The sequence below is a fragment of the Lithobates pipiens genome, unplaced genomic scaffold, assembly GCF_037356315.1.
Source record: "Lithobates pipiens isolate NorthernLeopardFrog02 unplaced genomic scaffold, aLitPip1_a1.2 Scaffold_18, whole genome shotgun sequence".
Taxonomy (NCBI): Eukaryota; Metazoa; Chordata; class Amphibia; order Anura; family Ranidae; genus Lithobates; species Lithobates pipiens.
Genome location: NW_027507758.1, coordinates 296,313,153 through 296,341,148, shown reverse-complemented (window position 1 = coordinate 296,341,148; position 27,996 = coordinate 296,313,153). Strand labels below are relative to the sequence as shown.

General features: G+C 47.2%; 1 protein-coding gene across 2 annotated transcripts in view; it reads right to left on the bottom strand.

The window, feature by feature from the left end:
• The window catches only part of SEC63 (SEC63 protein translocation regulator), a 108,898-nt gene that overhangs the window by 78,805 nt on the left and 2,097 nt on the right, over positions 1-27,996 (bottom strand). For both annotated transcript variants that reach the window (XM_077487157.1, XM_077487155.1), the window contains exon 2: positions 118-217. In XM_077487157.1, the coding sequence (XP_077343283.1) occupies positions 118-217 (100 nt within the window). The remainder of the gene's footprint in view (positions 1-117; positions 218-27,996) is intronic.

Below are 27,996 nucleotides of genomic sequence, written 5' to 3'. Positions count from 1 at the left end.
ATGAACTTAGTATAACTGCTGACATTTTTCCGTTAGATGTTTTCATATATGTACAAAAAAAAAATAAAATAAAAAAAAAAACACCAACACACACACAAAACTGAATATAGTACTTACTTTATTGTGGGGACTATATTTTGCTGTGGCTTGATGGACTTCAGCTGGTACCATACACAACTTCGATATACATGGCGTATGTTTTTCAGCCTTACTTGTTCTAAAGATAAAAAGAAGAAAATAAACTTAGATTTGTGAGTTTCCACTTGCACATCACTGCAGAATGGTAGAATGAATCATCAAAATAAAAAATGAACCATGAATTGGTTGAAAATTTTAGTGCCCGGCTTTACGTGGATTTCTTACATATTGGTTCAAACTAGGAATCCACAAAATTTGGAATTCCTAAAACAGAGCTAGTCTTATGCAAATATTTTTGACAGTTCAAGCAAAAAACTTGTTTTTGCTCATTTTTGATTTTCTCAGGGAAAATAGGTTAAAGCTAAACTTCAGGCAGACATAAAAAAGACAAATTACTGCAGCTCTGCATTTATGACTATATCATTAAGCAGTCTTAAGTACCTAAATCTAACTAGGTATCAGCCTCTTGCAGTCCCTATCCCACCTGCCTTGGTGATCCAAGCAGAAAATTTCAAAATCGCACCCCCTCCCCCACTCGCCCAAACCTACAGCTACAGTATTTGGAGCTGTTGGCTTTTCATTTTTCCAGAAACAACTGCAAAAGAGCAGAAAAAAATAAATTTTTGACTAATTAGGGAAAATCTGTTACTTGGGGTACAGTACAGGACACAGGATCTTTAGCCTTTTCTTTACTATGGGTTACTAAATTGATATCTCCAACTAGCAGGGGCCTATGATTTGATTTCTCCTGTATTGATACGGTACTGTCTGCCCTAATGTTGTAAAGCGCTGCGCAAACTGTTGGCACTATATAAATCCTGAATAATAATAATAATAATAATAAAACACACAGAAGGCTGCAGGGTACTAAACATCCATACTGTAGAACTTGACCCCTTTTACACTCACTGAAGCGCTGCTAAAACGCCAGTCATTTTTGCTGTGCTTTTTGGGCACTAAAAAAAAATCACTTTTAAGGTGCTTTGGAAGCGCTGCCCATTCATTTCAATGGGTAGGGGCATTTTTGGAGCTTTTTTTTACAGCACTCCAAACCCACCCCAAGGCTGCTGTGAAAGCACTCATGCAAATGATTGGGAGGCAGTTTTTCAGGCACTTTTTCTAGCCAAGCTTAAAATGGCTCGAGAAAAAACAATTCACCGATCTCATGCAGACAGCCGCGATCACGGCTTTGTTTACTTCCGGGAACCCGGACGCAGCGTCATAACGTCACGCCCGGGGCTCCGACGGTCAGAGAGATGACCATCTGGTCACCGGAAATATCTATCCTCGTCATCTGGTGCCGGCCGATTCTTTCTCCGGGCCCCCAATGGCATGGGAGAGCCCGGAGAAGCACTAGATGGCGGTGGGAGGGGGGGCGTCCTCTCCCATCGCCTGTAAGAACGATCAAGCAGCGGAACTGCCGCTATGATTGTTCTTATTGTGCACAGAATCGCCAGCTGGAAATAATGATATTTGAATGATGACTTTGTGCGGGGATGTCTGAATGATGCCTGCAGCTAAAGGCAAGGATGTCATATGACGCCCTACGGTAATTGTGCAGTCAGGCGACACTGTACCCAAAATAACTGACGTCCTTTTTTTCCCACAAATAGAGCTTTCTTTTGGTGGTATTTGATCGTCGCTGTGGTTTTTAATTATTTTTTTTGTTTTATAGCGCAAAAAAAGGCAGGACAATGTAGAAAAAAAAAAAACCTACTTTCTTCCTAAAAAAATAAAAAAATAAAAAAAAAACATCCTCAAAATTATTTTTTACATTATAATATAATAAATTTAGGCCAATATGTATTCTGCTACATAGTTTAGTAAAAACAAAATAAGCGTATATTGATTGGTTTGCGCAAAAGTTATAGCATCTACAGGCCATATTAATGGATTTTTTTTTTTTTTTACTAGTAATAGCGGCGATCAGCGACTACTTATAGCGTGGCTGTGGTAAGCAAATCGGACACCAATTGACACTTTTTGGGAACCAGTGACACCAATACAGTCAGTCATCGGTGCTAAAAATATGCAGACTCTGTGCACTGATTGGCTTTCGCCGGGGTTCAATCATAGCAGGAGCGGCTTGCTGGCGTCGCGCAAGCCCCAAACCTGGGCATGCAGGTACGTAATCCTGTGCAGGAGAGCCACCTTGCCGCTATATACATACAGAATACGGTTGGCAAGCGGTCAAGCATTTGATTTGTTTTCTATTGCGAATAAAAATAGGATTTTTTAAAACAGCTTACCTGTAAAAATCCTTTTCTTTAAAAGTAAATCAGGGGACACAGTGCCATAGTAGTTACTATGTGGGTTATAGGCCACCTTCAGGTGATGTGACACTGCCACGCCCTAAATTAAAAAGAAGTGCACTCCTTATATAACCCCTCCCACTACTGGGAGCGCCTCAGTTTTGTAGCAAAGCAATATACATGTATACCAAGAAGAGAGGGACCTCTGTGTCCCCTGATGTACTTCAAAGAAAAGGATTTTACCAGTAAGCAGTTTTTAAAAATCCTATTTTCTTTTCATACATCAGGGGACACAGAGCCATGGCTTGGTAATGCACTGCCCAAGAGGCACTAACAGCCCTGGTGGAGTGTGCTTTAATATGAAAAGGAGGAACTTTCCTCTTTAAACCAAAAGTTTGAACAATCACTTGTAACTGGTTTAAAAATAGTAGATTCTGATTATGCCTGTCCTCTTTTAGGACCGTCTATAAAACACAAACAAAAACATCTGGTTTTATGAATCTGAGTGGTCACTTTCAATAGACCTTGACCACTTTCATCACATCAAGAGAATGTAGTGACCTACCTTCCACAAAAACGAGGTTCGGGGAAAAAAAAATTAAGGCAGAACAATATCCTGATTTCAATGAAAACCCGATACTACCTTCTGTAGGAATGTTCAGGATGAGGCCGCAGTACAACCTCATCCTTATTAACCAATATGTCTCTTTACAAGAAAGAGCAGCCAACTCTGATACTCTTTTTGCCGAAGATATGGCAATCAAGAAAAAAATGTTTTCCCTGTCAAGAGAACCAAGGGAATATCTCCATTTTGACTCAAAAGGCTGCTTCTGTAAGCCGACAGGATTAAAATTAAGTCCCAATGGTTCAGGGGTGACCAAACTGGAGGATTAATTCGCATTACCCCCTGAATAAAGTTCAAACCAGAGAGTGAGAAGCAAGTAGAAACTACAGAAGCCGACACCCCACAGTCTTATTTTCGAATGTGGGTCTCAATAGCCAAACCATTAAACTTAGCATTTGTAAGGAAGGATGGAATACCAGACCTTGCAAAAGAAGGTCTGGCCACAGTGGTAGGGACCAAGGGTCCCCTACCACCATCGTTATGATCGAGGCAAACCAAGATCTCCTGGGCCACAAGAATCACCTCCTTCCCTTCTTGCTTGATCCTGCGAAGAAGGCACGGAAGCAGAACAGGAGGGAAAGCATAGATCAGTGAAAACCAATCCTATGGAAATACCAAGGCATCTGTTTCGTATGCCATCGGATTGCTTATCCTTGACACAAAGTTGTCAATCTTATTGTTGAACCCGGACCCCAACAGACCCATGTCCGGAACTCCCCATCCTTGGCATATTGACAGCACGATGCTGGGGTGAAGAGCCATTCTCCCGAAAACATAGTTGGCGACTCAAGTAGTCTGCCTGCCAATTCTCCATTCCTGGAATGAAAATTGCTGATAGACAAGGAATGTTGCTTTCTGCCCAAGACAGAAAAAATCAATTCACCTCTCTCTGGGCCGCACGACTTCTCATGCCCCCTTGGTGATTGATATAAGCCACAGCTGTAGCATTGTCTGATTGAATCCTGACAGGACAATTTTGTAGTCTGAGCGGCCAGGCCTCCAGGGCCAGGCGTACCGCCCAAATCTTCTAGAATATTGATGGCCAGAAGGTCACCTCTGATCTGGACCATGTCCCTCGGACAAACGATTCTTCCAGGACTGCTCCCCAGCCCAAAGGGCTGGCATCTGTTACCACTTTCCAGGTAACTGGTAGAAAGAATCGACCATCAATTGAGGCTCTGACGCACTTTGGCAGATAAACGCAACAGGAAGTTCAGAGTTTGGACCTTCTTGTTCCAAGTTGACAGGATACTGTTTTGCAGCAGTCTTGAATGAAACTGCGCATAAGGAACGACCTCAAAGAAGCCACCATCTTTCCCAATAAACACGATTCTTCTTTGTTGTTTTGGCCAACTGAATCAGTTCCTGTAAGGTATGTCTCCACTACTGCGTCCCCAAAGACACTTGATTTTGCCGCAATTTTGCTTCGCAAACTGAAGCAATGCCTGTGTATTCTTGTGGTCCATGGACCTCAAGTCGCAACAAAAGTGGGACCAAAGCAGTGCACGGACTACTTTGAAGCTGCTGCCACCTGAAGTCGCACAGACATGAACGGCACTCATTGTAAATCATGGGGCACAACACGTCATGCGACTCTTCAGTCCCAAATCGCATGAAAGGCCGCACCAGTGGAAACCTAGCCCCCAACTCCTTCCTGGGGCAAAAATATCCTTTTCTGAACTGCAATCTCCTTGATGGTTTCAATGAGGATCTTACTAGGTTTAGGATCCAACCCAAGTATTCCAAGTAGCTGACTGCGGTAACCAGACCTTGGTTTAAAACAGGCTACTGATTGACCTATCAAGAGTAGATCATCTAAGTAGGCTAGTATCGTTATACTTTGAGCCCTTAATCTGGCAAAGGGAGGATCTTTATACACACTTGAAGTGCAAAAGGTAGAGCTACAAACTGGAAATGAAGATTTTCTACCCCAAAGTGTAGAAATTTCTAGTGAGCGGGGAAGATCAACACATGCAGATAAGCATCCTTGACGCTGATAGATGCCAGAAGTTCAACCCACTTGTAGGAAGGAGACTACTGATTGGATAAATTCCATGCAGAGAGAAAGGCTTCTTTTTCTCTGGATCCTTAGGAACATTTGATCTGAGAAAAAACGAGGAGACGGGAACTCTTGGAACTCCAGATTGGAGCTATTGAGGAAGTCCTTCATTCGTCTTCCTGTCAGATCCATGAGAACTGCAGAAGAATTTCCCCTATTGAGCTAGCGGGGCGCCTACTGTAAGGAGGCTACAGTATCTTGCAGGTTTTCCTCCCCAAGACCTTCACTGGGGTTAACTGAGGATTACCTACTGAACCTGATGGCGGAAGCCATCATGTCTGCCTGGGGGTTGATGCCCCTGGCACAAAAGAAGGAGCTTTAAAAATTTAAATATATTGACTACTTTACTTAAAATGGAAAAAAGGGGGTACTTTTCCCACTAGAATTTCTTTGGATGAATTATCCAAACGATCTCAAATGGCTGTTCTACCACAAAAGGAAGACTAGCCAGGAGTTTCTGCATGGTGAAAGGAGGTTTATCCTCCGCTGATGTGCGTTCCTGCACTCATGCGTTTAGCAACAATGTGCACAGAACCGTGTATAGCATCTGGTATTCCTAGGCTGTACAGGTACAAACTGCCATAGGCATCTCAGCAGTTGTGCGTTTGACTAGTTTATAAGCCAGCAACTGCCTGAGAACCTTGTGGAAAAAAGGAACTCACAAGCCATTATTGCAAGCATAAAACAAATTCAGGATCCTAGAACACCTGTTAAACTGGCCTCAAAACGATTAAGCAATTACTGTCAGCCAGGCTGCTCAATCTGCCAGAGAAAAAAGTTCTCTCTCTTTTTTTTTTTTAACAGGAATTCCAACTTTATTCGTCGGATGCCTAAGCATTTGAGGATTGTCTGCCGAATAACAGCTATTATCCACAGAGGATATACTGCGTTAATTGCTAGTATACCGTACTTAGTGAATTTCCTCCACCATAGGATAAAGTGTAAAAACTTAACTAGAAGGAAAATAACTTATCTGGGAGATCTTTTCAGACACAAAAAAAAAAAAAAAAAAGGCTTTTCCGACAATAAATGGACAGAAAAACGCATGCAGTCTGAGAAGGCTTTAACGAACCCAAACACTTAGTTAAGGGAGCATAAATGTGGAGTGGACCATTCAGCAAGATTTTGAATCCAGCTGGTTCTCCCACATTTGACACCTCAGAAGAGTCATCATCAGCCTCACCACGGTCCCCTGTGGGGATTCATCTTCTCCCACCCCTAGTTCCCCCCGTTTGAGGGTCCTGGGCAATGAAAGAGAATCTGTGCGATTAAAGTTGCAAAAATCTTTTTTTTTTTAAAACCCATCATGGCTGAGGGGAAAAAAAAACCCTAGTTAGACTTACCGGTAACGGTATTTCTACGAGTCTTTCAGGACAGCACCTTGGAGAGAGAGCGCAGCTCCACCCACTTTCCCAGGAAACACTGCAGTCAGTTTTTCTTTAAAATCCGGATGCTTCCACCATGGCCTCAGTTGCCTAAGAGTACCTCCAGCCATGCTGAAAAATAGATAAGCAGAACATAGCAAATAACACCACATCATACAATACAATTAGGGTGGGTCATCGGTGCTGTCCTGAAAGACTCGTAGAAATACCGTTACCGGTAAGTCTAACTAGGGTTTTTCTCCCTACGTCTTTCAGGACAGCACCTTGGAGATGATAAGAGAGTACTTACTCTAGGGTGGGACCACCGCCTGCAGCACCTTTCTGCCAAACGATTGTTCTGCTGCTGATAGCAAGTCCAATCTGTAGTGACGGGTGAAGGTGGAGAAACTTGTCCATGTAGCCGCTTTACATATCCGACCTGGGGAAGCTCCTGCTCTCTCCGCCCAGGACGTTGCCACTGCCCTTGTTGAATGGGCCATTACCCCTGTGGGGGGGGATCAGACCCTGAAGTTTTATACGCCTCACTGATAGCTGTCCGCAGCCATCTACCTATAGTGTTCTTAGAGGCACCATACCCTTTACGTGGTCCTGAAAATAACACAAAGAGCGAATTCGATTTTCTGAATTCCCTTGTGATTTCCAGGTAGTGTAATAAACACCTTCTCACGTCCAGGCTATGGAAAGATTCTTCCCTAGGGCTGGCTGGTGTGGGGCAAAAGGTAGGAAGTATAATCTCCTGCGACCTGTGAAAGGCTGTCGGAACTTTCGGTAGGAAACTTGGATCAGTTTTCAAAACGACCCCATCTGGGAAAATATAACAAAAAGGTTCCCTAATAGATAGGGCTTGTAATTCACTTACCCTTCTCGCTGAAGTAACTGCTACTAAAAGGGCCAGCTTAAGCGACCATAATTTGAGCGTCGCTTTCTCTGGTGGTTCAAAAGGTTTTTTAGTCAAACCTTGTAGAACCAGGGATAGGTCCCATTTCGGAAAAAAACTTAAAAGGCACCGGCCTAACTCTGGACAATGCCTTAAAAAATCTAATAATGAGCGGCTCCTGAGATAGACGCCTCTCCAGGAAAACCGATAAGGCGGCCACTTGGGCCTTTAAGGTACTGGCCGCCAATCCCAACTCCATTCCCTCATGGATAAATTCTAAAACCGAAGGGATTTCTATTGGTGATAACTTCTTTGTTATACACCAAGAATTAAAGCGCTTCCAAGTCTTAAAATAAATTGCACCAGTGACCTTCTTCCGACTATTCAAAAGGGTTGAAACCAACTTATCTGACAAACCCTTCCCCTCTAGGATCTGTTTCTCAGTAACCACCCTGCAAGTCTCAGGTGTTCTATGTTTGGATGTTGAAGGGGTCCCTGAGTTAGTAGATCTCTGCGAAGAGGAAGAAACCAGTGAGGCTCTATCGCCATCCTCTGAATGGTTGCCAACCAGGCCCTTTTGTGCCAAAAAGGAGCCACCAGAATGATGCTTGTGGTTTCCCTCTGTAGTTTCTTTAATACCAAGGGTATCAGCTGAAAAGGGGGGAAGGCATAACACAAACGGAAGCTCCACGGTTGTGCCAGCGCATCTAGACCCTTGGCTTGATCCTGTCTGTTTAGTGAAAAGTAGTTCTTCACCTTTGCATTGCTCTGAGAAGCAAACAGATCTACCTGTGGAGCACCCCACCTCTCTTTTAGCTCTAGGAATACCTCCGCATTTAGGCTCCATTCTGATTCCAGAATTCTCTCTCGGCTCAGAAAATCTGCCACTGAATTTAGATCTCCTTTTAGGTGCACCGCTGTTAGGGACCCTAAGTTGTTTTCCGCCCAGGACAGGATCTGAAGGGCCAAGGAAAGCAGCACCCTGCTCCTCGTGCCTCCTTGCTTTGTTATATAGGCCACTGCTGTCGCATTGTCCGATAACACTTGGACATGCTGCCCTCGAACCAGTCTCTCGAAGGCCCCTAATCCTAGGAGTATAGCTTTTAGCTCCCTCCAATTGGATGATCTCCTGGCCTCCTGGTTTGACCAACTTCCCTGGGCCATTTGGCCTTCCAGGTGGGCGCCCCAACCCCAGGAACTCGCATCTGTTGTCAGTCTCGTTCCCATGGGGAAACACCAAAGCAGGCCCTTGACCAGGTTTGAGCGGTTCCTCCACCACCAGAGCTTCCTCTGTACTCGAGGAGGCAATCTGATCCATTTTTCCAGGGATTCCCCATAGGACCAATTTTTTAAAATTGCCTGCTGGAGCTCCCTTGCATGAAGCCGTGCCCATCCCACTGCTGGGATTGACGCAGTGAGGAGACCTAGCACCGACATAGCCGACCTTACCGAAATTGGTAGGTTTGTCTGGACCCCTTTCACGGCATCTTGCACCTTCTCTATCTTTTCCTCCGGGAGAAAAATCCTTTCCCGCACGGAATCTATGGTATATCCGAGGAATCTTATTGACTGAGATGGGATCAGACTTGATTTCTCCATGTTTATTATCCAGCCAAGATTCTCTAGATGATTCTTTGTCCCCGCTAGGTCCTCCTCTAATAGTTCCCTTGTCTTGGCAAATATTAGTAGGTCGTCTAAATAAGGGACAATGGAAATGCCTTTTAGTCTGAGGGGGGCTAGAGCTTCTGCTACAATTTTTGTAAATATCCTCGGGGAGGAGGATAGCCCGAAAGGGAGAGCTCTGAACTGAAGGTGCAGAGTTGAGGCTCCCATCCTGACCGCGAACCTCAGATATTTCTGAGATGCTAAGGCTATGGGCACGTGGAGATATGCATCCCTCAGATCGATGGACGCTAGAAAACAGCCTGGGGTCAAGAGATTCCTCACAGAAAAGATGGTGTCCATCTTGAACTTTTTGTATCTGATTGCCCTGTTCAGTATCTTCAGGTTTAAAATTAATCGGAACTTTCCTGAGGGCTTTTTTATCAGAAAAACATGGGAATAGCACCCCTGTCCCTCTTCTTTGGGGGGAACCTTCACAACTACCCTCTGCTGAATCAATTCCTGAAGGATTGAAGCCATGGCCATAGCGTTCTCTACATCTCGGGAGGCCTGGGTGACATAGAAACAAGCAGGTGGGGTCTGGGAGAACTCCAGCCTGTAACCCTCCGAAATCGTCTTGAGGATGTATGGACTGGTTTTTATCAACTCCCATTGTGGGAAGAAGGACTGTAGCCTTGCTCCCACAATCGGAGGATGGTCATTGGCTTTTAGTATTAGGGGTAGGGGGGCGAAAAAGGACCCCCGACTTACCCCTGCCTCTCTGAGACCTCCACGGTCTCTTGTAGCCTGAATCCCTTGAGTCCGGGGTCTTTCGAAAAGTACGAAAATTTTTGTTGGTTTGAGGGATCACTTTCTTTTTCACTGGGAAGGCTTTCTTCTTATCAGCTGTTCTGTCTAATATGGCCTCCAGATTAGGCCCAAAGACCAAGTCCCCCTCAAAAGGCAAACCACATAACTTGGCTTTAGAAGCGGAATCGCCAGACCACGCCCATAAAGCCCTTCTAGCTGAATTCACCAAAGCTGGGGATCTGGCTGACATCCTCACTGATTCAGCTGAGGCGTCTGCCATATACCCCACTGCCTTAAGTAACACTGGCAGCGTCTCCAGTAGGTCCTTACGTGGCGTTCCTGCCTCTATATGTGCTTTCAGCTGTTCCAGCCAATGTTCCAGATTTCTGGCCACCACCATTGAGGCCATAGCTGGCTTTAAATTCGCCAAGGTAGAATCCCATGCTTTTTTTTTTTTTTTAATAAGGAATCTGCCCTCTTATCCATAGCATCTTTCAGTATGCCCATGTCCTCAAATGCAAGGTCTGTGCTTCTTGAGACCTGAGAGAAAGCTGAATCAAGTTTTGGTTTTTTGTTCCATACTTGAGAGCTATCTTCGTCAAACGGAAATCTCCGCTTTAGGGATCTAGAAAAGAAAGGGGCCCTCTCTGGGTGCTTCCACTCCCTCCTTACTGTTTCCGACAAAAACTTGTGTACAGGGAAAACCCTGCGTTTTACCTCGCCCAAGCCCTGAAACATTTTATCGTGTAATGAAAGCTGGGCTTTATCCTCTGAAATGTTGAGGGTAGTGTGGATAACCTTCAAGAGATCATCGACTTCTTCCAGAGAGAATTTATAACGAGAAGAGGAAGAGGTTTCTTTCCCTTCATCCGAATCTTCCCCAGAACCTGAAGAAACACCTGGTTCTTCATCCTCTGATATACTGCCCGCCCTGGATACAGCAATAGAAGAGAGAGAGCGGGGTACTATGCTATCTGTAGCTGGGCGTCTGTCCAGATAGGAACGGAACGACTCAAAGGTGTCCGCTAGTTCCTTCCGGAAGGAGTTCAATAACTCCCCTTGCTGAGTCGTAGGCGCAGCAGGAGTAGTCTCCTCTTTAACCAAGTCTGCTATGCAGGCTCTGCACAACACCTTGGTCCAGGACTCTTTAAGAACGTTTCTACAAGACGGACATTTCCTTTTAATAGGAGTAGACAAATGCTTGGTCTTTTCTTTAGCTTTCTGAAATACACCAAAACCACATTCCATTAACATCCTGTATACTAACAAGGGAGACAAACAAAAAGAGGAGCTATCCCTTTAACTCCTGCTTCTACACTCCCACCAGCAAACCTCCCCACAGATTCACTAGAATAAGAAAACAAAGTACAATCTTCCTGCTACATCAAACAGGAAGATTGCTGCAGGCTTCCTAGGAAAAAACGTTCAAATCCAGGAAGGGAGAAACATTTCTATGCCCCTACAGTAATGAACAGAGACCGCTGTCTCTGCTTACCTGAGGCTGGCTGACGTGGGTGGCTCCTGCTCCCGCCACGACCGTCTGTTCCTCCTCCATTGCGCGAGGTCTGGACGGCGTTCTGCCCACAATTTAAACTTTCCCGGGTCGCTCGCCGCTGCGAGCGCCGGAAATGACGTCAGCCAGGGAAGAACCGCCCCCTCCTCCTGCGTTCCAACGGCCGGAACCGGAAGCCGCGTCGCGCCGCCGGAAGTTCCGCCCTCGCCGTAATGACGCACTCGTCCACGGGACCCGGAAGGCATGAGGCTTAGGGAGGCGCGAAATACAAACACAAGCCTCCCAGCCTATGCCTCCGGTCTATGAGGACCGAAAACCTCCCGGCAGCCTGACCCTCGCCGGGTATGAAGAGGAGGGGACACCGGAGCATCCACCACGCGTAGAGGGAGGAAGCTGGGCTGGTCCTGGACAAACAACTAGACAACCGGTATGCCTCCTACTCTCACCACCTGGAGAGAGCGCAGCACACCCCTGGTTCCCTGCAGCGCTTCCACCATGGCGGAGGAAACACTACAACTGAGGCCATGGTGGAAGCATCCGGATTTTAAAGAAAAACTGACTGCAGTGTTTCCTGGGAAAGTGGGTGGAGCTGCGCTCTCTCTCCAAGGTGCTGTCCTGAAAGACGTAGGGAGAAAAATGCACAGGGGCAACAGTGTTGAAAACAATTATAAAGATTTCATGCCCCTGATGCTCACTCTAACCAGTCACTCCCTCTCAGGGGAGGATGCCATCTGTAGAGATGAGTTGGCTTACCAGAGCTAGAGGGGGACTCCATTATCTCTATTTCTGGGGGTGTTTTAACCCCCCCCCCTTCTGACCTTAGAGCGATGCACAAAGCAGAGGTACCATCAGAAGAAATCGCATTCAATGCTTGAGCGATAGTCTAGCTCTGCTGCCGTTTATCAATGCCCAGCCTGATGCAATAGTAAATGTGCCAAAGGAATGCCTGTGTCACCAACCTCTAATGCCACTTTGCTCCTGTGTCCCTCCACAGTTGCAACAATAGATATGGTGCCTTTAAACCATGCCTCCTTGTGTTTGGACGTCTGAGGACACCAACACCGCGCTTAGCCAACTTCCGCATTAGGCACAGCTTTCCCATTACCTTTTTTTTTTCAAAAAAGAAGCATTTCCCGCACGAGAGGTGTGCTCCCGGTCCCTGGGACCCATGGGATGAAGCAGCATGGCACGCGGGGGGGGGGGGGGGTCTTGCATCTCAGCTTCCCTGACACAGCATGCTCTCTCAGCTTGAGGTGGTGAGTGCTCAATACAGCCCCCAGTGGTGACACATAGGCATGACACATGATTATTTCTTAAAGGAGACATTCATAAGAAAATTCAAAGTGGGAAGACTCCACTTACCTTTTCCCGCGGTAAACCAACAGACCCAATCTACACCTTCACGGTGGGTTCCATTAAACCTTCAGGAGCTGGGGAACCTAGAGGGAAAACGCTATTCTGGACCTGTAACAGCACCCTGCCAGTAAAACTTTAATGGCCTCACTACCAAAAGTACTGAATCCCAGGTTCCAGCTCTTTAAAAAGAGAAACATTCACAGGCGAAACCTCGTTTCTTCGGATACGAGGCCCGGTACCATTCAGTTTGGACAAAAAGACACTTTGAATGGATCTGTCTGCATAGCTAGCCACAGCATGGATTATTCCAGTGGAGCTCAACACAGCACATCTTTACACGTGACCAACACCTTAGACACTGGCGAAAAAACTGAGGACTCCCAGTAGTGGGAGGGGTTATATAGCGAGCGCACTTTTCAATTTAGGGCATGCCAGTGTCCATCACCTGAAGGTGGCCTATAACCCACAAAGTAACTACTATGGCTCTGTGTCCCATGAAGTATGAAAAGAAATAGGCGTTTATGATATTTGTAAATCTGCATTCTGTTTTTATGCAGATATTACACAGTGTTCCAACTTTTTGGAAAATCGGGGATTTCTTGTTTGAAAATATTCTCAGGTTGCCTTGTATAAAATGAATGTTTGAGATCTGACTGAAGATTTTTAGTAATACGATACAATCTGACATACTTCTTGTGTTATGGGCATGTGTCCCTGGGCTCATACTACCCTAGAAATGAAAGTACCGCCGAGTGCACCATACAGCCACAGCAACAGCCAGCCTCTCATAGACTGACTGGCAGAGGGGTTGGACGGAGCACTTGTACCTTCCACCTGCAGCTAAATGTGGGAGCCCCATACACAGGGGCTTTATTCCAGGCCCATTATGCAAGCCTGTACTTTGCTCATTGCAACCTTTTATATTGCTTTTTGCACCGTTTAAAGTAGAGGTGAAAGTATATCCCTGTGTCCCAGAGCATGGGATGTAGGATTACCCTTATAGCAATCCAGAGGGCTAGCAATGTAAAGAGAAAGGGATCGCCGTTACTCCCGACCAGCCCAAGTGAGTAAACAATAAGTAGCGGCCTCAGTCTACATGTCTCCAAATACATGCAAAAAAAATAATTAAAAAATTTTTTTTTTAAAAAGACCCGGTACATTTGGGGGAGCATGTGACAGCACTAGCGCTTGGCGACTGGCCCAGTGCTTTCATATGAGGCTGGGGAAAGTCCTCAGCCCTGTATAAAGCATCAACTGCAGCATTTTTTTTTTTTTTTAAATCAGACTTACCTAGGTGGATGCAGCATCGTTCCCCCGCTGGCTCCAAGACTAAAGCCCCGTACACACAATCAGTTTGTTGGCCAACAAAACCGTGGAGTTTTGTCCGAAGGGCGTTGGCCCAAAAGTGTCTTGCATACAAACGGCCACACAATTGTTGGCCAACAATTACAAACGTAGTGACGTACTAAGTTGTTTTTCAGCTCTTTAGCACTACCCTTTGGGCCCATTCTGCTAATTTTTGTTAGTAGAAGTTTGGTGAGTGTTGATTCGCACTTTTTTTTTTTAAACAGAAAATTTTTTATTAGACAAATCAGCATTACATTGCAAAGTACAGTAAATCCAATATTACACAGTTATAGAAAGAGAAAAAAAAACAAAAAACCCCCTTCATCCAGTAATCATTCTTAAATTAATAATCCAGCAGTACAGATAAGAGGAGTAGCCATTACTCTATCATAAATGCAGGACATCCCCAGCGGAACTTCACAGTCATCATGCAGGTACCTGACATTTGCGCGAGCACGCGGAAGGGGGGAGGGGGGCCAGGGAGGAAATGGTCGGGAGAGAGAACAGGGCGGTCAACCGGGGGGGGGGGGATCCACCGTCTCAGTTCAACTCAAAGTTAGGGGGAGGGGGAACCAAGATCAGCAGACGCGTCTATCCAGGAGGACCAAATTTTATCAATTTCCCTGGGCATTGTCTACTTTCATAGGTCAACTTATACAGAGGGAGCACCAGGTTCACTGATAGGGGGGTCTTCGAGTTTCCATCTCAATAGAATCTCACGTCTGGCATAATACAATGCGAAGGTAAGGCACAGTTTGCAGTACCTGTCCCCCTCAATGTCTGCCAAATGGCTCAATAGTAGGGTTTGAGGGTCGACCTGTAGGTTCGACCCGGTCACCGCATTTAGCGTAGAAACCACTTCCTCCCAGTAGGGCTGGATTTTGGGACATGACCAGACCATGTGCCAGAAAGTGCCCACCTCCTGTTTACACCTTTGACAATTAGGGTCCCTTTGGGGATAAATACGCGCCAGCCTCTGCGGGGTGAAATAGGCCCTATGGAGGAATTGAAATTGTATAAACCTGTCTTTCGCAGCTATCATTGATGGAATGTAAGAAGTCAGGCACTTCTCCCATTCCTCCTCCTCTAGGGACGGAATGTCCGAACTCCACTTCTCCCGGGATTTGGTCAAATTAGTGTCATGTTCCACCGTGAGGTAAAGATATAAGGTCGACAGGGTTCTCCCCATCACCCTGGAAGTCAGTAGACCAGGGCTTGACAAATTTGCTTGGAATCTAGGAGCCAGCTAAAAAAGTTAGGAGCCAGGTCGGTAACGGCAATCCAGACCTGTCCCTGGCCTGACATGGAGACGAGTGAGGGGAGGATAGCGCGGCCCCCCCACCTGTCTCCATGTCATTGCCCATAGCTCTTAGAGGGACATTTTTTATTTTATTTTTTTTTTTTCAAATGACAATTTTTTTTTTTTTTATTGCATTTTAGTGTAAATTTGAGATCTGAGGTCTCTCTGACCCCAGATCTCATATATTTAAGAGGACCTGTCCTGTTTTTTTTCAATTACAAGGGATTTTTACATTCCTTGTAATAGGAATAAAAGTGACAATTTTTTTTTTTTTAAAAGCACCGTGAAAAAATAAAAAGTTAAAATAAGAAAAAAAAAAATGTTTTAAATGCGCCCTGTCCTGCCAAGCTTGCGTGCAGAAGCGAACGCATACGTGAGTAGCGCCCGCATAGGAAAGCGGTGTTCAAACCACACATGAGGTATCGCTGCGTTCGGTAGAGCGAGAGCAATAATTCTAGCCCTAGACCTCCTCTGTAACCCAAAACGTGCAACCTGTAGAATTTTTTAAACGTCGCCTATGGAGATTTTAAAGGCTAAAAGTTTGTCGCCATTCCATGAGCGGACGCAATTTTGAAGCGTGACATGTTGGGTATCAATTTATTCGGTGTAACATTATTTTTCACAATATAAAAAAATTGGGCCAACTTTACTGTTATATTTAATTAAAAAAATAAGACTTTTTCCCCGAAAATGCGCTTGTAAGTCCGCTGCACAAATACGGTGTGACAGACAGTATTGCAACGACCACCATTTTATTCTCTAGGTTGTTAGAACTCCTAAACACACATATATATATATATATATATATATATATATATATATACACACACACACACACACACTTTTTTTTTTTTTATTCTAAGTAAAGGTGAGATGGGTGGGCAGTGAAAGCTTCATTAGCATCGCTGGCTGTCATACCAACAGCCACCACTAGATGGCGCCAGATTACATAACTAAACATAGGACCACAGAAGGCCTCAAAGCCGCGGCCTCAATTACCGGCCGGCGGCGGCGCGGCCCGACACGATCACGCCAGGGGGGGGTGGAAGGAGACAGGATACCCCCGCTGTGCTGCCCCAGGCGCCAGATCACAAATTCTAGTCGCCAATGCGATCTGGCGCCCGGGGTTTGTCGAGCCCTGCAGTAGACGTTCAATGGAGTCCGATTCCAGAGTCAGAGGGGCAGGAAACTGAGCCCCAAAGGCGTGCTTCAGTTGCCAATATCTGAACTGGAAAGAGATTGGAAGCTCATATGTACGTCTCAGTTCTTGGAAAGTCATTAGCCTACCCTGATAAACTATGTGCTTTAAAAAGTGACGATTCCTCTCTTTGCCCACAGAGAAGGGTCTGGGATACTATTCAGGTGAGGGAGCATGGGGTTGCTCCATAGGGGCATATGTGGGGAGATGTGGTTGGGCTTCCCATAGCTCCTCCTTGCCTCCCGCCAGACCCTCACCGTGGTACACACCAAGCTCGTCATGGAGGAGCTCGCCCTAAGCCCCCTAAATGGTAGGTTACTCAGAGCTGCATAGGAGCCAAGGATGGCTGCCTCCAGGGTGACCGCCGGGTTCTGTGTGGACTGGGAGAACCACCACCGAATTGTGACCAAAACGGCGGCCCAGTAGTAGATCTGAAAGTTTAGGAGCGCCATCCCCCCCCCCCCCCCGATAGTGGGAGGTATAGTATCTGCTTAGCAACCCTGGGGGGTCTCCCAGCCCAGACAAAGGATATCAACAGACTCTCCAGTCTCTGGAAAAAAGTCCTGGGGATGTGGATGGGGGTATTGCGAAAGAAGTACAGGTACTTGGGGCGATAGATCATTTTTAGCAAATTGACTGCCCACTGGGGACAAAGGGAGAGATCGCCATGCCGTGCACCTAGCCCCTAATTGTGTCATGAGTGGCTGTATATTGTCCTCCAGATAGTTCTGAACTCTACCACTGACCTTAATCCCCAGGTATATAAAACTTTCCACCCATTTAAGCTGTGGGTGAAGCACGCGAGGGGTCGAGGAGTGAAGTGGGAAAAGAACCGATTTGTCCCAATTGATGCGGATACCCGAGTACCGACCGAATCGATTAATTAGTTCCAGTGCAGTGTCCAAAGAAGACGACGCGTCCGCTAAGTAAAGCAGAGCGTCATCTGCATACAAGGAATACGAGTAGGGCCCATCGAGGAAAAGCTGTCCCTTTATCCCAGTATCCGCTCTCAGCAGAATAGCCAAGGGCTCCATCGCGAGGGCGAATAAGGCTGGTGAGAGGGGGCACCCGTCTCATACCCCGTGCCAGCTGAAACTGCCCGGAGAGACAGCCATTGGTACGGATTCTAGCAGAGGGGCTGTGGTACAGCAATGCGGACCCAATTCGTAAATCCCGGGCCAAATCCGAATCGCGAGAGCACCTCCCATAGGTAACCCCACTCGACAGAGTCAAAAGCCTTCTCCGCGTCGAGTGAGGCCACTACACCCGTCTCTCCCCCGGCCGCTCTATCTATGTGCGTGAGTAGGCGTCTGATATTAATGTCTGTGCCTCTGCCCGGCATGAAACCAGTTTGGTCACTATGGACAAGGGCTGTTATGATTAAGCTCAGTCTGTTGGCCAGGATTTTGGCCAGGATTTTCGCGTCCACATTTAACAGTGATATAGGGCGGTATGACGAACACAAGGTGGGGTCTTTCCCCGGCTTGGGGATCACCACTATGATCGCCTCGCTCATGGTGTCGGGAAGTTTATCAATATGCGACGACGCAGAGAATAGATGGTGGAGTCTTTCAGAGAGCTCCATAGCGTAGTGCTTATAGAATTCCGCTGGGATTCCGTCCGGTCCCGGCGTCTTACCCGCCTGCATAGACTTAAGCGCCTGGAGAATCTCCAGAACCGTGATAGGGGCGTCCAGCCTATTTCGGTACGTTTCTGTGAGGATTGGTATATCTATGTCGGCCAAGTAGGTCGTTAGCTCTTCCTTACTGTAATCCGACCTAGAGGTGTAGAGAGATGTATAAAACTCTGCAAAACAGTTATTAATCCCGTCTGGGGTGTGAAGCAACTGACCGGATTGGTCTCTGATATGTGAAATGCTCAGCCCCCCTGCCTGTTCCCTGGAGAGCCAGGCCAGCATCCTCCCCGACCGCTCCCCCTGCTCAAAGATCCGCTGGGACTGAGCCAGCATTCTCTTCTGGGTGAAAGAGATACGGAGATCAACAGCCTCCCTGGTCAGGATTTGCAGTTACAGATAATGTTGGGGGTCCCGAGTGCGGACAAAAAGAGCCTCCGCGCAGACCGCCTCTCCCTCAGCTCTCTTTAGCTCTGCTCTACGTTCCCTGCGTACTTTGGCAATGATAGTCTGATAGTGCCCCCTCGTGGTAGCCTTAAAGGCATCCCACACTACCGTGGCCTCAGCCGAACCTGCATTCTCCTCCCAGTAGCTGTTCAATTCGGTCCTAAAATTAGCATCCGCAGCGGCATCTGAGATCCAGAACCTGGAAAGCCTCCATAGTCTAACCGCTGGTCCCAGGGAAAGATCCAATGTCAGAAACAGAGGTGCATGGTCAGATATCCCCCTGGGTAATATTTGTATGTCTACGACCCTTGGGAGGACTGGGCTCCGCGCAAAGACCAAGTCAATGCGGGAGAATGTTTTATGGGTGGCAGAGTGACATGTAAATGCCCGAGACCCGGGGTGTCTCCACCTCCAGACATCCGTCAGGCCATATGTGTCTGCCCAGGCAGCCAGCCCAGGTCCATGGTGTCCCCCCCGGAGTCAGTCTGTCCATGTCTGGGTCAGGAACTAGATTAAAGTCACCCAGGATAAGAGCATTATCAGAGGCAAACTCAGCCATCTTGCTAGTGATTTGGTTCGGCACCAGCAATGAGGCCGGCGGGGGCAAGTATAATCCCACAATGGTCCAGGTCATTGAGTAAATTGTCGCATGAATAATAACATACCTGCCGTCTGGGTCCAAGGCCAGATCCAGGAGCCGAAAGGGGAGGGACTTCAATACTAGGACACTTACCCCCCTGGCAAAACTAGAGTGGGTGGAGTGGTAATGGTACCCCAGCCAGGGTTTTTTTAGGGAAAGAACTCTACTGCCGATGAGGTGCATCTCCTGGAGTACGCATATATGTGGGTTATAACTTTTAAGAAATTGGAACACCAGGGATCGCTTAACCGGGGAGTTCAAACCCCTGGTGTTCCAGGATACAATGTTAAGTGTAGACATGGATTCTGGGGGCAGTGGAAGGATCAGGATCAATGTGGAACTCGGCTCCCGGATTGGACCGCTGGACCCGGGACATACATATCCGAGGACAATGCAACACTGAAATATCAATATTTTTAGTAAACAAGTACAACAAAACTAGAGAACAAACAGATAACCCCAATAACCATACATGAAAAAAGAAAAAGGGAAACAAAAATCCCTGGCCCCATTAGGGGAACAGTCCCCACCCCCCACCCCACCCAACCCCTTTAAACTGAGGAGGGTATTCATCCCAAAGTGTATCAGTTCGCCGGCTGCAACTGGGGGTCTGTGCAGGAGGCAAAGTCCACCCCCCTCAGACATCCTGGGGGGGGTTTAGGTAACTAAGTGGGAGGGTATCTGGGAGGATAAAGAAAATTTGCAGTTTGTCCCATCAGTGAAAATTATCCAAAAAGGGGAAGAAGGAACATATGGTCTGAGCCCCCATGCTCCAGGAGGGAGCAGGAAAGGGCAAGGAGGAGCGGCATGTCACAGCCTTCTCCCGACCGTATCTCAGGTCAGGGGTATCAACTTGAACTCCCGCTACCGGGGAGGTTGCTGCCAGCATTAGAGGTGAGCCCACCATCGGTGCAAACAGGGCACAACAGGTGCAACAAAGGCCGTGGGCATCCCAACAGTAGAATGGGTTGTGATCAATTCCGAAGAGGTATTTAGCCAGTCAGCGGGCTGGCGCCAGCAAATCAATCCAGGCGGATGCCTCTCCGGGGGTGTTAAAGAAGCGGGTCGTCTCTCCGTCCTGGACTCGTAGACGGGCCGGAAAAAGAACACTATAGCGGATGTTACGTGCTCTCAAAGCCGCTTTCACATAATCAAATGATTTCCTGAGCTTCTGAGTCTCCACCGAGTAGTCAGGGAAGATCATCAGTCTGGCATTCTGATACTGAAGGTCGCCGACCGTTCTAGAAGCGTGGAGAACCGCATCTCGGTCTCTGAAATTAAGGAGGCGGAGGATGAAGGTTTGCGGGGGGGCTCCAGGAGGCCCCGGCTTAGGTGGTACACGGTGTGCCCTTTCCACTGCGTAGTGAGGCGAGAAACGAGCATCAGGGAGGAGGTCCCGTAGCATGCCCTCCACAAAGCAGGTGGGGTTGTTCCCCTCAGCCCCCTCCGGGAGGCCGACAATGCGGAGATTATTGCGCCTGTTCCTATTCTCTGCATCTTCAGCTCTGTATTCCAAGGCTTTAACTTTAGTTTGAAGGGTGCGAAGTGCAGCTCCATGTTCGGACACTGTGTCTTCAGTATTGCTCACCCTTTGCTCGGTCTCAGTAATCCTGGATCTGAGTTTGTCTATATCCTGTCTGATAAGACCCATATCCAACTGCACGGCTTCCATTTTGGCTGTTAGGGTGGTTTGACAAGTGGCAATGGCCGCCATGACCTCCGCCAGCCAGGGAGGCCGGGATTCGGCTGGATCCATGGGGGCCGTCTGGGAGGCTCTATGGGCCCTCCGTGTGGTACGGGTCTCCTCCTGGGGGACCAAGTCTGCCTGGGGGGGATCTGGCTGGGATGGGAAAGACAGACGCTTGCCCCCTTTACTAAAATTCTTGCCTGAGTTCCGGCGCCTCATTCAGATGGAGTGGCGCAGGACAAGTCCAGGTGGGTTCGGAGAGTGTCCACCGGTAGACCTCTGATGTCCCGGCTGTAGAGTCTGGGCGTCTTCGGGCCGTTAAGGGAGGGTTGTGATGTGTGTGGGCAGAAGGACCCGCTCCCATACCCAGGGCCGCCCTTAGTCCGTCGGCCGGGGTCCTCCAGGACAGCTGGGGTGTTAAAGAAGTCCCCTGCCCGGTTTCACCCTGCAGGGGCCGTCAGGGGGGCCCGTCCCCGAACTCCAAGCAATGTCCCAAATGGGCCCTGTATACCGGGGGGGCGGGGGGATCAGCAACCTCCCCAAGACAGGCCCCCTCTCCTCCCTAGATGATGAGCAGGCTAGGCAGGGGACCTCACCTCAGTGCAGGGGGGGTAGTGCAGGCTGGAGCCCCCGGGCAGTCCGCAGGCCGTCAGGAAAGGCCCCGGTAGCGGCCTACTCGCTCCAGATGTCCAGGCTCTGCCCCACCTCGTATGGGGTCAGCCACAGGCCGCGGGGGTGTCACTCCGGGAGCACTGCAGTCGCTCGGGCAGGGCCCTTCAGGAAAGGCTGTGGTCGCGGCCTACTCACCGCCGGAGGTCCGGGTTCCGCTGCTGGACCACACTCATCCGACAGGCAGGGGTCCACCCTCTGTTTATCCACCGGTCTCGGGGGTCTCGCCGCTATCCTCCGCGAGCACCGAGCTCCGCCACCCGGGCGGGGGCTGCCAGGAAAGGCTGCGGCCTAAATCACCGTTGAGGCCGCGGGACGGCCGGGACAGCGCCGCACCCTCAATCCACTCCCGCTGGGCTGCGGGGCTAACAGGCACCAACCCCGGGCTCCGGGGAGGCTGAAAATGGAGGAGGAAAAGGAATCCTGGATCCGGACAAGTTCATTAGAAGCGGAGCTCACTAAAGAAGCAGCCGCTCACAGTGCCATCCTGGCCACGCCCCCGTTGATTCGCGCTTTTACTTTAGTTTCTGAACGGTCATTCGTCAACCAGCCATGTGTCGGAATTGGAGGAGATAACGTGTAATTATTGGCCATGGAGTTATGGCTTTGACATTTTTTTGGTTGAATAATGATTTGGTTTGGTATATTTTCTATATTTTTGGATGCATAGAATGCACTTTTTGGTTACGTTCCATTGGCAGATAGCATGCTAATTTTATTTGTTTTCTTGTTTTAATGCACAATATAAAAAATTGTGGAGAATGATACTCGGCTATGTGCTTTACTTCAAATGACAGTTTGGGAGTAGGCAGTTACATTTAAAAAAAATACAAATGTAAAATTGACAAGGGACACCAACATAGTTGTATCTTTGATCTCAAAAACTACGGGATAATGGTGTTGCAGTAACTTGCCCAAATTATCCCATTAAAAAAGAAGAAAGCATGTGCAGCATTTTGAGATTTCATAATTTGCAGAGTCACGATTGTTAATTCTCCATTACAAACGCTAGTTTACAAGGCCGACCGCTTCTGTCTTGTCCTTGCTTCTGAGCATGCATGTTTGTTCTTTGGACTTTCGTCTGACGGACTTGTGTAAACACTCTTGGAAAATCCAACAGACATTTGTTCGCGGAAAATTTGAAAACCTGCTATCCAACATTTGTCCGTGGAAAATCCGACAATTGTCTGATGGAGCATACACATGGTCAGATTTACCGCCAACAGCCTGTCATTGAACCTTTTCCAGTTGGAAAGTGCGATCACGTGAACGAGACATCAAGACTACTTTCACACTGGGGTGGGGGGGGGGGCAGGGCGTTAGTGATAAAGTGCCGCTAGTTTTAGAGGTTCTTTACCGCTGTTATATCGGTGCTTTTTGCCCACTAGTGGGGTGCTTTTAACCCCTGATAGCAGCCGAGAAAAGGGCTAAAAGCTTTGCAGGCACTTTGGTAGAGCTGCCCATTGATTTCAATGGCAGGAGCGCAAAGATGCTGCTTGCAGGACGTTTTTCCTGTCCTGCATTCACACTGCCCCAGTGTGAAAGCACTCAGGCTTTCACACTGGGGTGGTTTGAGAGTAGAGGTCGACCGATATGGGTTTTTCTCTGGCCGATGCCGATGCCGATATTTAGAAATCATAGCGGCCGATAGCCGATATATGATGCCGATTTTTTTGGGCCGATATGTTAGGCCGATTTTATTTTATTTATTTATTTTTAATCCCCCTTGATCTAACACACCTTTCCCACTGGGGCGTTTAAGGCGCTTTTGGGCTAACAATAGCGCCTGTAAAGTGCCTGCAAAATGGCTCCCCTGCAGTCTGTGTGAAAAACAGAGTGCTTTCACACTGAGGCGATGCGCTGGCAGGATCTTAAAAAAAAAAAAAGTCCTGCAAGCAGCACGTTTGGAGTGGTGTATACCGCTCCTCCACCACTCCTGCCCATTGATATGAATGGGCACCACTGCCGAAGCGCATGCAATGCGGTTTGGCAGCGGTGCTTCATGGGTGCATTTAACCTCTTCCTTGGCCGCTAGCTGGGTTATATGTGCCCCACTAGCAGCCAAATAGCACCGCTAAAATGATGGTAAAGAGCCGCTAAAACTTGCGTTTTACCATCAACGCCTGCTCGCTCCAGTGTGAAAGCAGTCTTCATAAGTGATACAGAAAATTTCTTACACTTAAACATTTATTAAACAAAACAAACCTCCAATCAGTTTACTTGTATGTATGATCTAGCTAAAAAAAAAAAAACTATATATTAAATAAAAACAGGTAGTCAAAACTTTTGGACAAAAAAAAAAAAAAAAGGGGCTAACTTTACTGTTTTTATTTTATTTTTATTTTTTAAATGGTGTATTTTTTTCCCAAAAAAATGCATTTGAAAGACCTCTGTGCAAATGCCGTGTGACATAAAATATTGCAACAACCGCTATTTTATTTCCTAGGATCTCTGCTAAAAAAATATATATAATTTTTGGGGGGTCTAAGTGATTTTCTGGCAGAAAATACAGGATTTTTACTTGTAAGCAACAAGTGTCAGAAAAGATTTAGTCTTTAAATGGTTAAACTGAGAACTTCTACACACAGAGATGACTTCATTCATTCAAGTGTAAACATTGTATCATTTAGTTCTTTTCTTGGCAGTCTGCCCAGAGAGGAGGAAAGTGTTGCTATGAGGACTCAGGCAACTCACACTGACTTCTTACAGAAGTCATTTCAAAGTCCCGCTGTAGAATCGGCTTTTTATCAGCACAATCGGCCGATGCCGATTATTTAAAAAACTGTAAATATCGGCCGATATATCGGTCGACCTCTATTTGAGAGGCGCTTTTCAGGCACCATTTTTAGCGCAAAAACGTCTGAGAAATCAGGGATCAAACCCCACTGATAATATGTGGGCACTGCGGGGGGGGGGTGCGCAGATGAGCTATTTTCATACTACTGGGTTTAGAAACACTACCTCTGGGACCTGGTTTTCCTCTGTCCCCAGAAATTACGTTTGTGGAAATGGAGAGACGAGGACAGAGGAGACAGAGAGGAGACAGAGAGGAGACAGAGAGGAGACAGAGAGGAGACAGAGAGGAGACAGAGAGGAGACAGAGAGGAGACAGAGAGGAGACAGAGAGGAGACAGAGAGGAGACAGAGAGGAGACAGAGAGGAGACAGAGAGGAGACAGAGAGGAGAGCTGTGGATGAGGGAGGCACGTAAACTGACCACGGTGTCAAGACTCAGCAGGAATGATAAACTGTGGTCAGTTTACAGAGGGGAGAGCAGAACCAGGCACGGTCAGCCAGGTGTTACGGGGGGCAAATTACACAACACAAGCTTTAAAGGAACAGGATCATTTTTTTTTAGGGTCATAAACACTAAGAGTTTGGCTGGAATTCCACTTTAGCCTAGTCAACAGTCGGAGAACCTCATACCATGTAGATTTTTTTTCTCCCTGGGAGTACTGGTGAGCAAAATACTTCAGTGGTGAAAACACTTCTTTGGGTGAGTCCAATTGGCGTACATCACTTCTCATGAGTGCACTAGAAAGCAGACTTTGTTGGCAGCTGCCACAACCCAAAACTATTGACTATGTGAAAAGGGTTCCAGCAGCAGTAACATCAGATTAGTACTATGCACCACATCTGCCAGGAAGCCCACTATATTCTGTGATAGAGAGCCCTGGAACCTCAGATTCCTCCTGGGTTAACTTGTTTACAGAGGATTCCTGAATCTCAAAAATCTTTCTACTCCTTATGACAAAGATTTTCCTCTGACCCCTAATTTTCCCTCAAAAGGGGAGAAGAAGAGCACCCACACCTGCATCCAGGCATTTAAAAGCAGCGAGAACCCCCGGGAGCGAATTATGCAGCCCAGATATAACTGCAGAACATTCCTCCCTTGACACAAAGGAAGTGACAATTGTGCAGCTGAAACTGTAGAATACCAGATAAGGGCACAGATTAAGAGTTATTTTATCCCACCGGGGAGCTAATGCAGAGCAAAGTTTTCAGGGGTTCGTCCCTACTTGATGGATGGATTTCAAGGGTCACCCCATAGTCTGTCCTTCCTCTCTTTTTAAGCATGGGGCCACTGCTTGCTAGGAATTTAAAAGGCCCCTAAAGCCCTGGAGGGAATGACCACCCAGCTGAGAGGAGTGTCGACCCATGCACGTCACTCCCAATAGACAAGTGTGGCTCTACTTTCTGTACCTGGTGTTGAGTTGCATTAACTGCTTACAGTGGTGTGCGACCAATGCAGAACCAAAAGCTCAGAATGCACATGTACTGTGCATCCAGGAACCAGTAAAAATGTATCTCTGGTGTCAGAGACATCTGTAGGCACTTCCAACACCTTTAAGACACTCGCTAAAAACTAAGAAGGGTTATGCCTGGGTGGGGAATCCTGAAGATGGCAGCATAACTCAAGTAGTCATGAATATCAAGTCTTCTGTGTCCTGTGATGTACGAATCCAAAGACAAAATGCATTAAAATTCCAGCAATATTTCACAGAATCATTTAATATATGGGTAATCAATAGGGATGCACCGTTACCCATATCGGCGCTGACACCAAGTATTAGCACTTGTGAAAATGCTCCCCAAAACCGATACTTTATGGTGTGATTAGAGTCCATACAAAGTGAATAGGTGCAAATCACACTGCAAAGAATTGCATGCGATTTAAACAGGGATGTGGTGCAATTCCTGTCCAAAAAGCATACGGTTTCCCCACCACTACTGTGTAAACCCAGGCTTGTCATAACGATTTTAAACCTAAGTTCAAATAGAAGCAGTGCGAGATGGGCTCCACCAGCTCCGGCTCCCGATCCAACTGTGGAGATCTGCAGCTTGGGCTCCTCCTGCATCTCCCATTGCTTTGTTCCCCGCACCTCCAGTGGCTCTCTCGCTCCAGCATTTCAAGTCATCCACTAGTCCCCCTGTACCAGCTTGCCGGGCTAGACGGCTTCTGATCAGTCAGCGCCATCCATGTAACGGTGCTGACCAATTGGAATCCGTGTAGTCCACGCTGCAAGGAAAGGAAAGAAAGCCAAAGGGATTTCAAATCCCTGGAACGGGTAAGCAGCTTCACAACGTCTGATAGTTGGGGATCGCGGAAATCTGGTACAGTGGGACAGGGGGGATAGGGAGGGGGGTCCAGTGGATGGCTCAAACCATTTATCGGCGAATACGAGAACCGATACTGTTGGTAAAGTACTCGCTGATACCACGTACCGATTTTCGCCCATACAAGATAAATAGGTGCAAATTTCACTGCAAAGAATCACATGCGATTTGAACAGGAATATTTTTTGGTAAAAAATAAAAAATATTGCAATAAGCCTTTATAGACAGTGACATTTATACAGCGATCAGAGCTATAAAATAGCCATTGATTACTGTATAAATGACACTGGCAGGGAAGGGGTTAACACTAGGTGGCGATCAAGGGCTTAACTGTGTTCCCTGGGTGTGTTCTAACTGTAGGGGGATGGGACTGACTAGGAGTGGAGAGAGATTGGTGGTTTATGGGGAGTGCAGCTATACCAACTTGCATTTTGGAGAAGCAGTAAACTGACTATTGGTGTATCCAGGGAAATGTGCAGCAATATCATCCACTGGTTAATCCAGGGGAAGGGGGCAGTATGACAAACCCAAACGGGACAGGGGCTTTTGGGATGGGATTAGCGGCTAGCCTTCTACCCACCGATTATGGCCCATGGAGGAGAGTGGGGATTTGGTCTGCTTCTCCCAGTCAGAGCATGGAAAAGAGCTCAGTTCAGCCTCTGAGCCCATGGAGAGAGCAGATCATTCTCTAATGATGGACAACGTCATGAGGAATGCTGAGAACGAGGCTTGGATTCATTTTTTGAATAAGAACTATAAAGCTTCGCTGCTGAAGTCGATGGAAAGATGTCATATTAATCTTGTACAGGTTAATGGTCAGAGGAAATATGGTGCCCCTCCTGCAGACAGGGTTGGAGAAGCTCCTCCACTTAGGACAGAAATATTTATCAACAATCTCCATCAAGAACTCTAGAAAGATAAATGAATTCCACTTTTTCGGACTGCTGGAAACTTGCATGAGTTTTGTCTTATGATGACTTGTCTAGATTACACAAGTGAAAGCTGCTAATGAGATTTAGACAGCCCTGGGTCTATTTTCTGGGGAACTGGTGCTGAACTGTCTAGGTGGGAACTAACCTAGGCTTATCTAGGCAACTAGTTAATTAGCTTATGCTAGCTGTTTATTAGATGTACTGATGATTAGATTGTTGTCTACAGTTTGTATTGTTTAGGTAGAATAAAGTGCAATGTTTCGGAGCCACGCAGGACCCCTTCGTCAGGCATGTGATTTGCCAGGCAACGAGTCATAGACAGCTACAACAGACCGACTGTGTATACGTAGCCTGGCTACGCAGCCCCGTATCGGGGGGGGGGGGGGGGGGAGGAGGAAGGGGCCTGGCC